Source organism: Typha latifolia, chromosome 1, assembly GCF_019914945.1.
Source record: "Typha latifolia isolate L0001 chromosome 1, TyphaL0001v2, whole genome shotgun sequence".
Taxonomy (NCBI): domain Eukaryota; kingdom Viridiplantae; phylum Streptophyta; class Magnoliopsida; order Poales; family Typhaceae; genus Typha; species Typha latifolia.
The window spans coordinates 14,576,277-14,591,224 of record NC_133086.1 but is presented as its reverse complement, the minus strand read 5'-3'; the positions used below and the strand labels follow the sequence as shown (position 1 = coordinate 14,591,224).

Here is a 14,948-nt window from a genome sequence, read left to right as displayed (position 1 = left end):
CTAATAGCACTTTGGAGGAGCTTAACCAGAGTTTAGAAGGAGGATATCCGTACAAAGAGAACTTAAGGAGCTTCAAATTCATCATTTATGAGTTAAATTCCTTTACAGAATATATTTTCTACCAAAATGTGAGAAATTTGAGGAGTTGAATGAATGTCATCAATATTGATACCTACACTGACACGAGGAATTTGAGAATTTGATCCACTTCAAGTCAAGGACAATACTAGTTTATATTCACCAAGTAGTTTATGAAAGCGAGAAGTATAAGAAAATAAATGATATGAGAGGTATTTATAATTTTTTCCTCTCCATATGAGAAAGGTTTTTCATGTTAAAAATATTTTGGTGTGTGTTTGCCGTTCTTTTACTTTTCCTATTCCTTATCGATTTTTTTTAATTCCTACTATTACTTGGTTTTCACTTTCCTACTTGAATTCAATTTATTTTCTTAGTTTGAGCAATATTTAATATTCATATTTTCATAGTCATTTAGATTTTTAATCTGACTGGGTTTCTGAGTATACTTTTCTTACATAGCTTTGGTTTTCAAAGTTCGATTCAAAATCAGTTTTGTAAACATAAAAGGATTAGGCCTCTCTAGTTTAATTTTGATTTGATTGTTTAACTTTCTCTTCGATTCTGGGTTTGGTTTTTCATATCTTCCATGCCTAATTAGTCTAAGATTCCTATATCTCCCTCGAATACTTTAAATTGGTATTAGGGCGGGTTTCTTTTTTTAAGAGCAATTGATTTATTTGATATAGAATTTGGGAGCATTATTACCTTCATTTTTCCATCATATGTTTACCTTGTTTGTGAGTTTTATTAGGGATCATATTGTGTTAGTTGATAATGATGATAATTGGGGTGATTTAGTCAAAATTAGATCTTATTCTGAAAAGGATAAATATATTGCCTTTATTATTTTCATGTTATTTAATGACTATTCTTATGAGATGTTATTTTCAGATAAACAAATTAAAAGCACTGATGATGAGGATAATGATGTTGACCTTCAAGTTGTGGAATCTACTTCCATATAAAAACAATGATCCAAGAAATGGAAGAAGACCAAACTAAATGAACAACTTGGTTATAATATTACATGATAGATCAATTCTCTAACACAATTGTACCAATAGTGGTAGATGTGGATGAACATTTTAGCTCCTCCGATGCATATGGAACATCCTCAACTGCACTATAAGCAATTAGATATGTAATGTAGCTCTCCTTATACTAGATAGGCATGTGACTCTATGATAAAATTTAGAGAATTCTTTTAAGATGAGAATAAAAATTTATAATACTCTCCCTTTGATCAGTTACTCAATCTTTGGCTCTTAGTCTCTTAAATCAAGGTGGAGAATATCTATGATTCATGCTATGAAAAATCTCCAAAGGAAACTTCAAATCCGATTCAGAATCTAAACTTGTCTTTTGCTACTTTGTGTCGTCTGAACTCTCTCCGGTCTCACGACGAGGCCCTAAAACCTGCATGTTATTTTTTTCTTGTTATGTTATTCCATAAGCTTTGTGACTTGATCATACCATTTGAATCATTGTATAACTCAATGATAAGTAATTTTATCCATGAATTTGTCGTTGCAAAAGTATGGCACTTACAATCTCTCCCTTACCAATATTGTGATTTTACTAATATTTTTATATTGGCTGACTTGACTGGTCATTCCTTATCTCTAGATTATGGTTTATTTAATTCCGTGATTAAAATTACTTAAATAACTCGGTAGAATTTCTAATCAAAGTCCACATTAATCAAATTGGAGAAAGGGTGGTTGAGGAGGTTTAGATTTTGGATCATAGGATGATAATATATAATGCCTTATTTAAATATCTTTCTTTTCTATAATTCGTTCCAGAATTGCAGCCCGAATAATATATTGACCAGTAGATCGTGGAGAAATTTGGTTGTCATAATAATCATTGTTGATTTGCCCTTTGGCATAATAGACAAGTTAAGAATCCAAACTAAACTAAACTAATATTAGTTTTTGTTGATATAAAATTAAGTTTAATATTCAAGAGAAAGAGAAGAAAACTTGGTGGACCCCTAGAATTTAATATTTAAGAGGAACATGACTGCTAGGATAGTTATATTTTGTGGTGGATCCCTCGTCTCTTTGTACCTATGCATAAAATTAAAATTTTGAAACTCTGGGATTATGATTAGCCTACACTATTAATTGTATTAGTTATATCGCTTGTATCGGATTGAACTATTTTTTAATAATAGATTATTTTAAATATAATTTAAAATAAAAAAATTACTAAAATTTAGAAAAATAAATAAAAAACTACTCCCATATGAAGCCTAAATTCTTTTAAAAAAAACTCACTCAAAACTATGATGGAATTCTGAGCTAAATTTGATAAATTTTCATGCTTATAAATTATAGTTGCAGAAGTGTGATGAAGACGCTCTATCTAGTTCACCATAGTGCAAAGTGGTTAGAAGAGATCACCGGATCGATCGCCAAGTGAGTTTAGTGAAGTGCGAGGGTTGGGAGGAGAGTGTGTGTGAGAGATAGAGAGTGAAAATTAAAAACTTGAAAAGTAGACAGTTAAGGATATCAATTATTAATTTATTTTATGTCGGATCTATTTTAAATTCGACCTGACTATTTTCAAAAAAGTTCATTTTGGCTGAATTTTGGTTGATACGGTTGAAATTAGCTGATCCTAGATCGAAGGCTAGTTTTATGTCAGGATTAAAACCGACTATGGCTAATTCCAATCCGGATCAGCCAATCTGATTCAAGATCAATTGATTTTGGGAACCATACATAAAATCACTTTATCTCTCATATAACTTACTTCACTCTTTCTACTTATGACTAAAATGTACCTATTAGAGTTTTCATCTCAATTAATATAACTCCATCTAAATGATCAAAATATGTTTTAAATTTGTTAGACATGCTAAAATACCCCTTTCTTATCAAAAAATAAATTAATTAATTAATCCTTTTCATCATCTTCTAACGTGATTAAAGGAAGTGAGGAAATTAAAATTAATACAATGAGGTCCATAATCAAGAAAAACTAATATGATCATATGCAAATGCTTTTGGCATGATTCGAAGTTGGAAACTCTTGACACTTTCATTTTCGTATAGTATGCTATATTTACTGGATATGAATCTTGTCGAAGTGTTGAAACTTGCACTTCTCATCAATTTCTAGCAACTTCACTCTCAACTCAGGGTGTGGCTCACGGAAGGACAAATGGTGGAGGGATGTGAGGAACTGAATGCCAAGTGGGACATCTCTTAGCTCTTTGAAGTTGTCGAGTTCCAAGGTTCTCAGCTTTACCATGGCTCCATTCTCTATCTCCACATGATTAACATGCGGCAAGTCTTTAATGGCAAGATACCCAAGGTTGGGAAACCATCCAGCACGAAACAACAACTGCTTCCCTTTGTACACATTTCGAAGGAAAAGTCTTGTTAGGTTTGATAACCGAGAGAGTGATGGGATTGGATCTTCCTCTAGCTGACACCATACTAGGCTTAACTCCCTAAGGTGGTGGTTGTTGTCGTTTCGCTGATCACCACGAAATAAGGGGGAATCCAACGTCCCTTTTGACAGACGCCCTCTTAGAGTAATTCTATAGAGATGTAGAGATTGGGGATTCAATCCCTCTAGTTGGAGAACCTCGTTTTCATTGTATGCGTGAAAAGTTAAGCGCGAGATGAAGTGCATCTTTGATACAGAGGAACATAGTTGTTCACAATGGACGCCTTTCAAGCTGTAGATAGAGAAGGTTCTTAGTTGAGTCATGTCCTTTAATCGTCTCACCAAATCCTCATTGGCTTCCACTGACTTGACCGTTTGCAACTCCTTCAGACTCCAAAAACCTTCTGGTGCTTGCACGGCAGTAAAGCATTTGAAGATTCTGGCTGTGCCATCAATCACCTTGGAAGCATGTAAGTGCCGCAACTTGTTCAATTTTACTATCCCAAGTGGCAATTTTGTCATCTCAGTTCTATGAAGGTCTAGTGTCTGAAGGTTAGACAGCTTACAAATAGATTCTGGAAGCGATTTTACTTTTGAGTCTCTAAGATGCAAGCATCGTAAATTAAACAAGTCCCCAATTGCATCAGGTATAATCGTAATTGATAATCCATATAAATCTAGCACTGTAATATATCTAGATTTGGATGACACGGAAGGGAGTATCCAGGATGAGGGCATAGTGGTGTCGAATGCAATTAAGGTTCGGAGTCTTGGCAGATCTATGTTGGATAATTCATTAGTGGTGCTGCAATTGAGTATTGATAGACGACGAGCATTACCTGTCATTGGAGATTCATGATTGTTGTACACCACAAGGAAATTTTCCTTTCTTGATAGAGAGAGAGCCAACTCACGGACAAGGTCATGCATAGAATAACCCTTTATCCTGCCAAAAGAGTTGCTTTCTTCGAATTGCAGCAGGCTCCTATGGATTAGCTCGTTGAGATAGTCCTTCGCAACTTCCTCCAATGTTGTCTTGGCTCCCCTTTCTTCTACAAACCCCTCCGCTATCCATAGCCTGATAAGCCTCTTCCTTTTTAGCACATAGTCTTCCGGAAACATGCTACAATATAAGAAGCAATTCTTGAGATAGATTGGCAAATCATTGTAGCTTAGGTTTAAAATGTTTTTCACATGATCGAGATTAGGATTGTGTTCCAACTCCCAGTTAAGTTGGTCATAGAGTCGTCTCCATTCTGACTCTCTTTGTTGTCTCAACGAGAGCAAGCTTCCAATCGACACAATCGCTAATGGCAACCCTTGACATTTGTTGATAATATTTTTACCACACTTTTCAAGCTCTGGAGGACATATATTCTGCCCCTTCCTATTCTTCCTAAAGGCTCTTCTGCGGAACAGATCCCAGGCGTCATCTTCAGCTAAAGGTTTAAGTTCCAGCTTACATCCGTTATGCGCTAGCGATGCCACATCTTGAATTCGAGTCGTGATGACTATTCGGCTTCTTTTGTCATTATCTACAAAGGTATCAGTTAGGTTGTAAAATACTGTTGGGCTCCATACATCGTCCAATACAATTAGGTATCTCTTCTCTCCAAGAAATCCCCTCAATTTCTCCTTTAAGTTTCTAGTGTCCATGCTTTGGGTGCCAACGGGAACTCTCCTTTTCCCATATAATCTTATTATCAATTTTCTTAATATATCGTCAATATTATACGATTGCGAGACAGAAATCCATGCATGACAATCAAAGTGTTGTCTCTCCCTTTTGTATATATTGGTGATCAGAGTAGTTTTGCCTAGCCCCCCCATACCCCATAATGATAGTACAACGAGTGCAGATTCCTTCGATTCTAATAATTGTGTCAATACTCTTTTGTCTTTATCGATTCCCACAAGCTCTTCTTCATCAATGAAATGAGCGGATATTGCCGAGTGATTCTCACTACTAGTACAATTACAAGTGTTACCAAGCTCCTCATTTGGTGCCATATGGATCCATCGATCTTTCATTTGTGAGAGGTGCACAAGATTGGTTTCCACATCCTTCAGCTTATCAGCAATGCCATGAAATGCAGCCAAAGTTCGCGGCCTCTTATGCATCTTTTCCACATAACCATTTGATTCACTCCCTTGCTGCCGAGCTACAAAATAGAGATACTCATCTAGGATGTCCTCAATATAGGATGCCAGCTTTCGCACCTGCCCAAGCCAAACTTGTAGGACTTGATGGTTGCGGTCCCTTTCATGGCTTAGGAAGCTCTGCATGATAAGAAGTTCACACTGTATGCGACTCATGCTACTTGGAAGTTCTACCTGTAATGAAACCTCTGATGCTAGTAAAGATGTAGTCGAGTTTAGCACTTCTCGTCCCAAAGCAACACTAATCTTTTTAAGAGTTAGAAAAATTGCAGCCTCTGCCATGTTTGCTTCTTTTGATCTATTCTTGTTAATTAATACTGATATGAACTTTCTGATTCTGGGATTCTTGCTCTTGCTCTCTTTCTTCTGCTAAATCAAATTAATCAGCTTTATTTTCATATCTATAGATTTTGCAAAGGTACATCTAATAAAGAGGTACATATTTATTATATCACTAGATATGATTTGATGTTAGGTTTTGCAATTAACGAATTTTATTATCAAACAAAGTTGTTTCTAGTTAATCATAGATGAGTTATGGCACAATATTGGATAAAAAGTGGATGTAAAATGAAGCTAAATTTATTAATGAATTCAAACAGATGAATAATACTAGATGAACAGTATAATGAATAGTGATGGATGAACAATATGATGAATATCCTATGAATAGTAATGTTCAAATTTATGAAGAGTGCTTGTTCTAAATATTCACTTGACGAATCCATTCAAATGCTCAAACAATTCTGAAAACTTTTAAGCCATATCTGAAAAAAGATTTAAAGAGATTCAAGAGTTTTCTACTCCGTTTGAAAGTGGCTTTTATCACCAATATAATGAAAGTAAAGGCTTAATTATTTCATTTAGCAGGACATCAAAACCTTAAGAGCTTTATAAAAAATGTGAGAGAATTTTTGTCCAAGATATACTTTATCACTGGAGCTATAACTTGAAGATTTTTGAGGTTTTGTATCTATCCATCTGCATTAGCAACTTGAGAGTACTAAGACATGGGAGTTTCAACTCTTTGGGTTCTAGCAGAGTTAGGCGGGTTGTTGCACAAGATGTAGCTAATCATAGTGTTACGGAGCAAACAGAACTACATTTATTAGCTATGGTGTTGAGAGGTGGAATAGGTTAGAAGTATATCTTATACCTATAAGAGATTATAGTGTAGCAATTTGATCCCGGATAGTATTTGTAGTTTTCACCCTCGCATTAAAAGTTTTTTAACGTAAGATATTACTTGTTTGTGTGTTAGTTTGTATATTATATTTTGCTTTTACTTGACTATTTTTATTTGAACATCATTTTCTACTCATTTTTTTTTCAAATTTTATTTGATATTTCAAAATCATCTTTACCTAGACCAAATTTCAACTAAACTATATCCAATATGAAGCAATAACACTTGAAAGAAAAAAAAAAGCCTACTTCCTGCTCACCTTGCCTCACTTTCTCTTCCTCGAATTGTTGCCCAAATCATCCGATGCTAAGTGGATCCTTCGCTACGCCCCTTTTTGTTACAACTATGTAGATGGCTCATCTGCCTCTGATCCTCCGACGATAGGTGACGGATTCATTCTCCATGGTGACTATGGTACAAAACTCTTCGGCCGAGCCCTACACCTCCCTTTGCCCATGGCTTATGATTAAAGCTGAGGGACCCTATGAGCTATCTATTTTGCCCAGTAGGAAAACCTATGCTAGGTCATCATCAAGATCAACTCCATTATTTTAATTTAAACTCCGGCTCCGCAGACCCTCCCAGAGCAATCTCATCATATTTTATAGGACATTACCTTAGAGATCCCCTTCTTCTCCTTTATCTCTTTTATACATGCCCCCCGATAGACGCTAAAAAGTCTGCTCAATAGTTGGCTCTTCATGGTCGAGACATCCTATTTTTCCTCTTATTAGTAGGTTTTTTTCTCGACAGCTATGGGTGTTATTTTATAAAGACTATTAAGGTGCATAAGGATGTAGGTGGTATTAGCCGAGTTTAGGTCGGGTCATAATAATGCAAACATGAATATGATCCACTTATTAAATGGTTCAAAATTTTTAAGCACAAACATGGCTCGTTTATTAAACAGGTTACATGAGTTATTAGGTGGCACAAAATATTCAAATTTTGACAAATTATTTGAGGTATAAACAAATTTATTTGGGTTCTAAACAAGTTTATTCGAATTAAATGAATTTTTTTCATGTTATAAATGGGTTAATCAGGTCATAAACATGCTAGTGGGCCATAAAGGGTTAATCGGGCCATAAACGAGTTATCGTGTCATAAATCGATTGGTGGGCCATAAATGGGATGATAGGTCGAGTCATAAATGGGTTAATCGGGTTAATCAGGTTAATCGAGTTGATGTAATAAACACGAATACAATCTGCTTAATAATTAGATTAAACAGATTGACCCAATTATGACTCAAATTCGATTAGACTAAACCTAAACCCATTTTAAAAGTCGAGTACCGTGTTGGTTATCGGGTTGGGTAAACTTTTGCTACCCTTATATGGATGTCATTGATTATACCTACTTAAGTTTAGTAATGGATACTGCATTTTCCAAAAAAATAAGAAGAGAATAAAGGTGAGGATAATAACGAGTAGTTTAGGGGTTTGCTCATAGACTAAGGTGTGAGTATACATGATCATTAGGTTCGACCCGCCCAAAATCCAGCCCAAACCCCTTTAGTTTTAATCAGGCTAAGTCCGGCCCAAGCCCAATTTAGGCCCGGCCCAACCCTAACTCGAGATGGTAGCGAGTGGCATGAACTAAGCCTTTACCCACTCGGCCATCTATGGCCTAACCATAATGCATACATATTTCTATAATTTTTTTAGTCCCACATTGAATATTTAGTAAATTATATATTAATATATAAGTATGTTCTTATGAAAGATAATGAAACTGTCTTCATATAAACCCATTAAACTCGGCCTAATAAAATATAATATTTTTTATATTTAACCCATTATGTTATATCTATTATATTCAACTCAAGCCCAATATCTAATAGGCTAGTGGGCAGTAATAGGCTAGAATATTCTAGCTCGGCTCGAACCTGGTTTAACCCAAGTAATTGGTAGGTCGGACTGTGAACAAATATTTAAGCTCGGTTGGCCAAAAATGCTCGACTTGAACTTAGCGCAGTCTGCCCGATCATCACGTCTAGGTGTGAGTAAACCTTTTAAAAGCGAGATTCTCTTTATTTGTCATTAGTTAATATAACCTACCTGAAGTCCATTGAAATTGTCACACACCCACTTGAAAATTATGATGGTCATTGAGAAATTATCACTGTTTTTTATATACATTTTTACAATATTTTTAACCACATATACACTTTCTGAATTATTTTTCTTTTTAATTTAGAAGTCTGTATATTTACTTATTTATTTTTAATTAAAAAAATATATACGAATATTTCTCTTGGTTTTGGAGGTGTACGTGGATAATACAACGTGTATGTTAAAAAACAGTATTAGAACGACTAGCTAATATGAAATCTTATGAATTAAATGTGAAAACCTAAACTAAACCCAGATAATTACGTAAACAGTTTGACGAAAATATGTAGGAATAGGAATAATAAGACCTATTATTTATAATCATTTAGTAATATCTTAAGATAGAGTGCTTCATATAAGATACTATTCTAATTGCCTCTCCACTTCAAAATATTTTTGTCACCAACAAACTCCTTCAAAAATATTATTCTATCAGTTAAATCTAATCAATGATGATTAAAACTGAACTTAGATTTACAAAGACAATTTTACCCTTATATAAATTGCCTAAAATAGTTCAAAAGCTATCAGATATTGTTTGATATCATCAGTGCAAAAGAAAAAAAATTTTCTATATACAAGACAAAATCAATGATAAATAATTGACACTCTAATTTTTTAGAAAGAATCATATTTTAGTCATTTACATATATTTATTAACTTTAAGAACCATCTCTTTAGAATATTTTATAAATGTTATATTAAAATTACCCATAACGACAATTCTAAAAGAGTATATTCCAGTGGCAACCATGGTAGTTGAGTTAACACAGTGACAAGTATAATATAAGATAATTATAATTAGCCTTCCTGAAGTATCATAGTTCTTCATATATATATATATATATACTTTTAATTTTTTTATTATTAACATAGAATCTCTGAACTAAAAGAAATATCTAAATCGACTCTTAAAATAAAATGTAATAATAATAATTAAATGGACACTTAAGAAATTTCTCAGGATTGAGGGTATCTCTTATTAAAGGTGGAAAAGCTGTGTTTTAATTTTCACTTTAATTGAGTGAATGCCAATATAAAACTTATTAGCTTAGATTAGTATATAAAAGCTCTATTAAAGATGATCCATAATCAAAATATTGTATTCAAACATATGTTGATGCGGGATCATAAAAAGACCACACCACCAAATTACCCCAAATTAATTTTTCAATTTGTCCTTCCAAAACCAAGTAATAATAGATAGCGAGAGATAAATGAGCTTGCAAGAAATTGAATCAGCCAAACGTACGTGGAATATACATTTGAATTTGAAGGAAAATAGGATCTAGGAAAATTAAAAAAAAAATTAAAAAAAAGAAAGATGGTAGGATACCTCTTATTATAATTGGCACAGTAATGATCAGATAACTTGTAGATGAATGAAAATATCCTTTCCTAGCTCTGCTTCTTCAGGGTCATGACCAAAATTGAGTAGCTTGAACCGCTATTTATACATGTATTGGGGTGGAATTTGTGGTGATATTTGTTTATTTTTTTGAGAAAAAATTTCTGGTGATAGTTGTTCCACATCTAAGGATGACCAGATAACTGCTATTAGGTTTTTTATTTTATATAATTAAAAAATGATAGTAGGTGGATGGAAATATTTAATTCCTTTGCTTGTAACTAAGAAATTTAAAAGCCAAACGTTTGGCTTTGACTCGGTATCCCTGTATCAATCGATTCCAATTAAGTAATCTTCTCCATGTTGGATTACTTTCTTGGTACTAGATAGTTTCTCTTACATATTGAGCTTGATCGATTCAGGAGACTTATGGATAAGGAATAATTAGATATGAACAAATTTGCTTCTATATATGTACAAAGTAATATGCATGATTAAAGTATGCAAACGAGTAACTCTGATAGTGTGTGGCCACCTCTTCGTTTTCTTTTTCCTCTTTATGTCAGCTAGGGTTTTTTCTATAGGTTTTCTCTGCCATGCTAGCCTCCTCACTCTCAACTCTCATAGCTATGCCGGCTAGATAAAGGGGAAAAGTCTGTCTCCTTCTCCTTCTGATCTTCTTTTGATTTTCTTCTGATCTTCTTCTGATCTTAACAAACATCAGTGTTAGGCTGAATTATGCGAGAATGGCGGTTGGGCTTTATGAGAGGTGATGGGGTTAGGCTGATGGCATCGGATAGATGATAGGCGGTGGTTCAACATTGAGCATTGATTGATTTAGATGAGTCAATGTCGATCTGATGATAGATAGTGGTTAGGTCGTAGAGTATTGAAGGCATTGTCGTCAGTCAAGCAGCCACATTAGTTAATGGTTTGATGACGGTTGGGCAGCGACGTTGTTAGGTCCGAGTCATTGCCATGTCAATGATGGTTGAGTCACACTAGGTGGTTGTTGGTGAGAGATAGAAGTGAATGGCTTTTTAACTTGAGAGAGTTGAGAGAGAGTCTCTTTTTTATTAGAGTATAATAATTAAACTAAACCACCCTCAGCAAAAAGCCCACTAAACCTAACCTCACTAAAAAGGCTTCAAATTGTCACTAATAGAAGAGAAAAATTAAAGAATTAATATTAAATGATAGAGAACAAGAGCCAAAAAAAAAGACTTCAATATTCAAGACAACCATGACTACTAGGATAGTTAAATAGTCTTATCATTTATTGACTCAAAGTCAATGTAGAGAAATTAGTAGGATAGTTAAATAGTCTTTTCATTTATTGACTCAAAGTCAATGTTGAGAAATTAGTAGGATAGTTAGATAGTCTTTTCATTTATTGACTCAAAGTCAATGTAGAGAAATTAGTAGGATAGTTAAATAGTCTTTTCATTTATTGACTCAAAGTCAACGTAGAGAAATTAGTAGGATAGTTGTTGGTCTCGATATATATAGGAGTTTTTATATTGACTATCTAAGGAATCCGTTGACTCAAACTAGAAAGGATTATCTAAGTTGACTATTCTTTGATAGACTAATGTAATGGGTCCCTGTAATTTCTTTATATTGACTTACTTGACTAACTGCACAATTAAAATTACAAAAAACACCCCGAGAGAGTTTCTAATCAAACTCCATATTAATCAACTTCATCAAAATGCCATTGAGAAGAAAAAGAAAAGGTGGTTGGAAAGGCTTAGGATAATACTTTAGGCAAGAGTACTTTGGAAGTTAAAAGGAAAAATAACGAAGGAAAGACAAAAGTAGGGCAATTTACAGCAAAAGAAACTCTTCAATTTTTTAATTGGTAGAAATAGGCACCCCATCAAATTGCAATTTTGATCTTTTTTTATTGATTTAGCTCTAACAAATCTCAAAAAGACTGTCGTATCCTAAAAGCATCACGTATCACCTATGTAATTTATACGCATTGACTATGCAAAATATACGCTCTAATTTTTTTAAAAATGTGTATCGAGATTAAAAAAAAATTACACATCACTTATATAATTTATATGCATCGCCTATACAAAAGGTATGCTCTAATTTAAAAAAAAAACGTTATACATCACCTATGTAATATATATGCATGGTCTATGTAAAATGTACGCTATAATTTTCAATGATTTATGCATCGAGATTTCAAAAAAAATGTCACGCATCACTTATCTAATTTATACTTATCGCTTATATAAAAGGTACGCTATAATTTTTAACAATATGCACATCGAGATTAAAAGCCTGAATTTACAATTCGACAAATGAGGGGCATATTTCTGCCAACTAGAAAACTAAAAGTCTTTTTATTAGCAAATTACCCGACAAAAGTATTTTAGGAAATTTAAATTTTAAACCATATAACCTAATAGAAGTTAACCTAGGTTGTGATATGAAAATTATAGCCCCAATTTTTTCGGGTCCGATTAAAAAATATAAATACCTAAAAAATGGGGGGTGTTACTAGGGCTGACTATGGATAAAATATGGATTATATAGTGATTAACTCTTACCGGGATTCATATTTTTCGTTCAGATATGCATATTGAATGGATAGCAAAATTTATAACCATAACTAAACTAAATTGATGTGAATAAGTTTCGAATACAGATCGGATATAAATCAGATTTTAAACGAATACAAATATAAATCAAACATGTTTAATAATATATTCGAATATGAATCAGATCCTAATCAATTTGATAATATGTTCAGTGGATGATGATCAATTCCAAGGAGAAATGTAGAGGATTGTTGAAGCTTCTCCAAAAGTGTGAGATGATCTGGTTAAGGTTTTATTACCTTTTATTTGCTTATATTCAAAATTTATGAAATGTAATAAATATACTCATGAAAAGATCAAGCTTAAAATTTGAAAGTCATTCGAAATTTATCATGTAGACCTTCTTTGAGATATTTTGGAGAAAGACAGAGCTGCATGTAGCAAGGCTACAACTGAAAAACAGAGAAGACTCCATTATTGGGAGAAGGAACAAAGGGAAGTAACTATTGACGATATTAATCATTTAACTCACCAATTATTTTAAAAACTTAAACTATTAGATAATGGTACTTCTAGGCTAGAATATTTTGATGAGCCCAGGAAGTAGATTAAATTTAAATAGGTAGAGTTTTATAATTTTAGGCAAAGATGAGAGAGATGTTTCCTAGTTTGATTAGGTTCATAAGATATAGAAATTCAAAGTCAAAGCCAAAAACCAAAATCGATTTGCTTTTGGAAAATCGAAACTGAGTAGGGAAAAAATGTCTAGTAAGAATAGGAAAAGTAAAAATACAAGGAACACAATGATACAATTCTTTAATGTGAAAAATCTCTCATCTAGAGAGAAAAATCACACCCATCCAAAATTAATATATTCAACAAAACAATTGAGTATTTAAGTTTCATTTTGAATGTGATATGCATGATAAACTATTCTTGTAAAATAGAAAGTTTCTTTTTGGTAAGTGCTCGAGTTATGGATCAACTCTCAATCCTTGCATTGTTGGTGGTAGATTTTGATGTAGACAATTTGATTTAAATCTTTTGGTTTGTGATGATCAAGTTTCAATCCTAAATGTTTAGATAACCTCTCGAATGCAATCCATGATATTAACCATTCTTGTGAAATAGAAGACATTTTTTAAAAAGCACCTAAGTTATGTGTTAGGTTTTATTTGTACTAATATAATTGACAAATTATATTTTAAAATATAATTTTATTTATGTAATGTGTCTAGATTTTATATATAAGCATATGCATAAGTTATGACAAGTAATAAAATATTTGATGAAGAATATTAAAGTGGAAAATTAATTTTGAAGACAAAGTATTCGAAATAATTTTAGAATCATGATTGAAATGATTAAACGGTGTCATGATAGTTGAAGAAAATAAAATTTTACGTAAAGGCACAGAAACAAGCACTCTGCGTTTAACTATCTAGTATGCTATTTGAACAGGGCATTCGAACGCACTCAGGCCACGTTTGAACGCACCTACAGCGTGTTCGAACGCGAAATTAGGCGTTCGCACATACAGAGAATGCGTTTTGGGTGTTCGAACGCACTCGGGCCGCGTTCGAACGCACCCACGTAACATGCAAATTTTTGGACTTCCAAGAATTCTATTTTGACTTAGATTTGGCCTTATCTTCTTAATCTATATAAGAGTTGGGATACTCTAACACTAAGGAGGTGGGTGATTGCTTTTAAAAAGGATTTCTTGGAGCTACAACATTCTTCTACCAATAAGGTCCGTCTCTTCTATAATGCACCAAGCTTTCGTCTTAAGGGCCATCTAGACGAAGGATCAATCTCGAGGGTTTCTGAGATTGAAGATCAATCATAGGAAGCAGTGAATCGTGAGCTCTAGCGATCAAGATTGAAGAAAATAAAGTCGTGGGGATTGGCAGGTTGTTTTGTAAGTCAGTCTTGTAATTGCTATAAATTTAGTGATTGATTTTGATTTGAGTTCAAATCCGTGGATTTTTCCCGTTTTTCCACGTAAAAATCTTGACGTTCATTTTTGCTTTACTCTTTGATTTTTATTCTGCATATTTACATAAGCAAAGGGTTGAAATTATTGCATAGGGTTTAGA

The 14,948-nt window shown here is 33.4% G+C and overlaps 1 protein-coding gene across 1 annotated transcript; it reads right to left on the bottom strand.

Annotated features, from left to right (window-relative positions):
- Nucleotides 1–3,153: 3,153 nt before the first annotated feature.
- LOC140792420 (disease resistance protein RPM1-like) lies at nt 3,154–5,925 on the bottom strand. The gene has a single exon (XM_073143456.1). It carries the CDS (start codon nt 5,923–5,925, stop codon nt 3,154–3,156), a length of 2,772 nt encoding a protein of 923 aa, XP_072999557.1.
- Between the last annotated feature and the right edge of the window lie 9,023 nt (nt 5,926–14,948).

What these genes read in the sequence shown, in the direction of transcription:
- LOC140792420 (XM_073143456.1), bottom strand. Translation starts at nt 5,925, where the DNA reads ATGGCAGAGGCTGCAATTTTTCTAACTCTTAAAAAGATTAGTGTTGCT.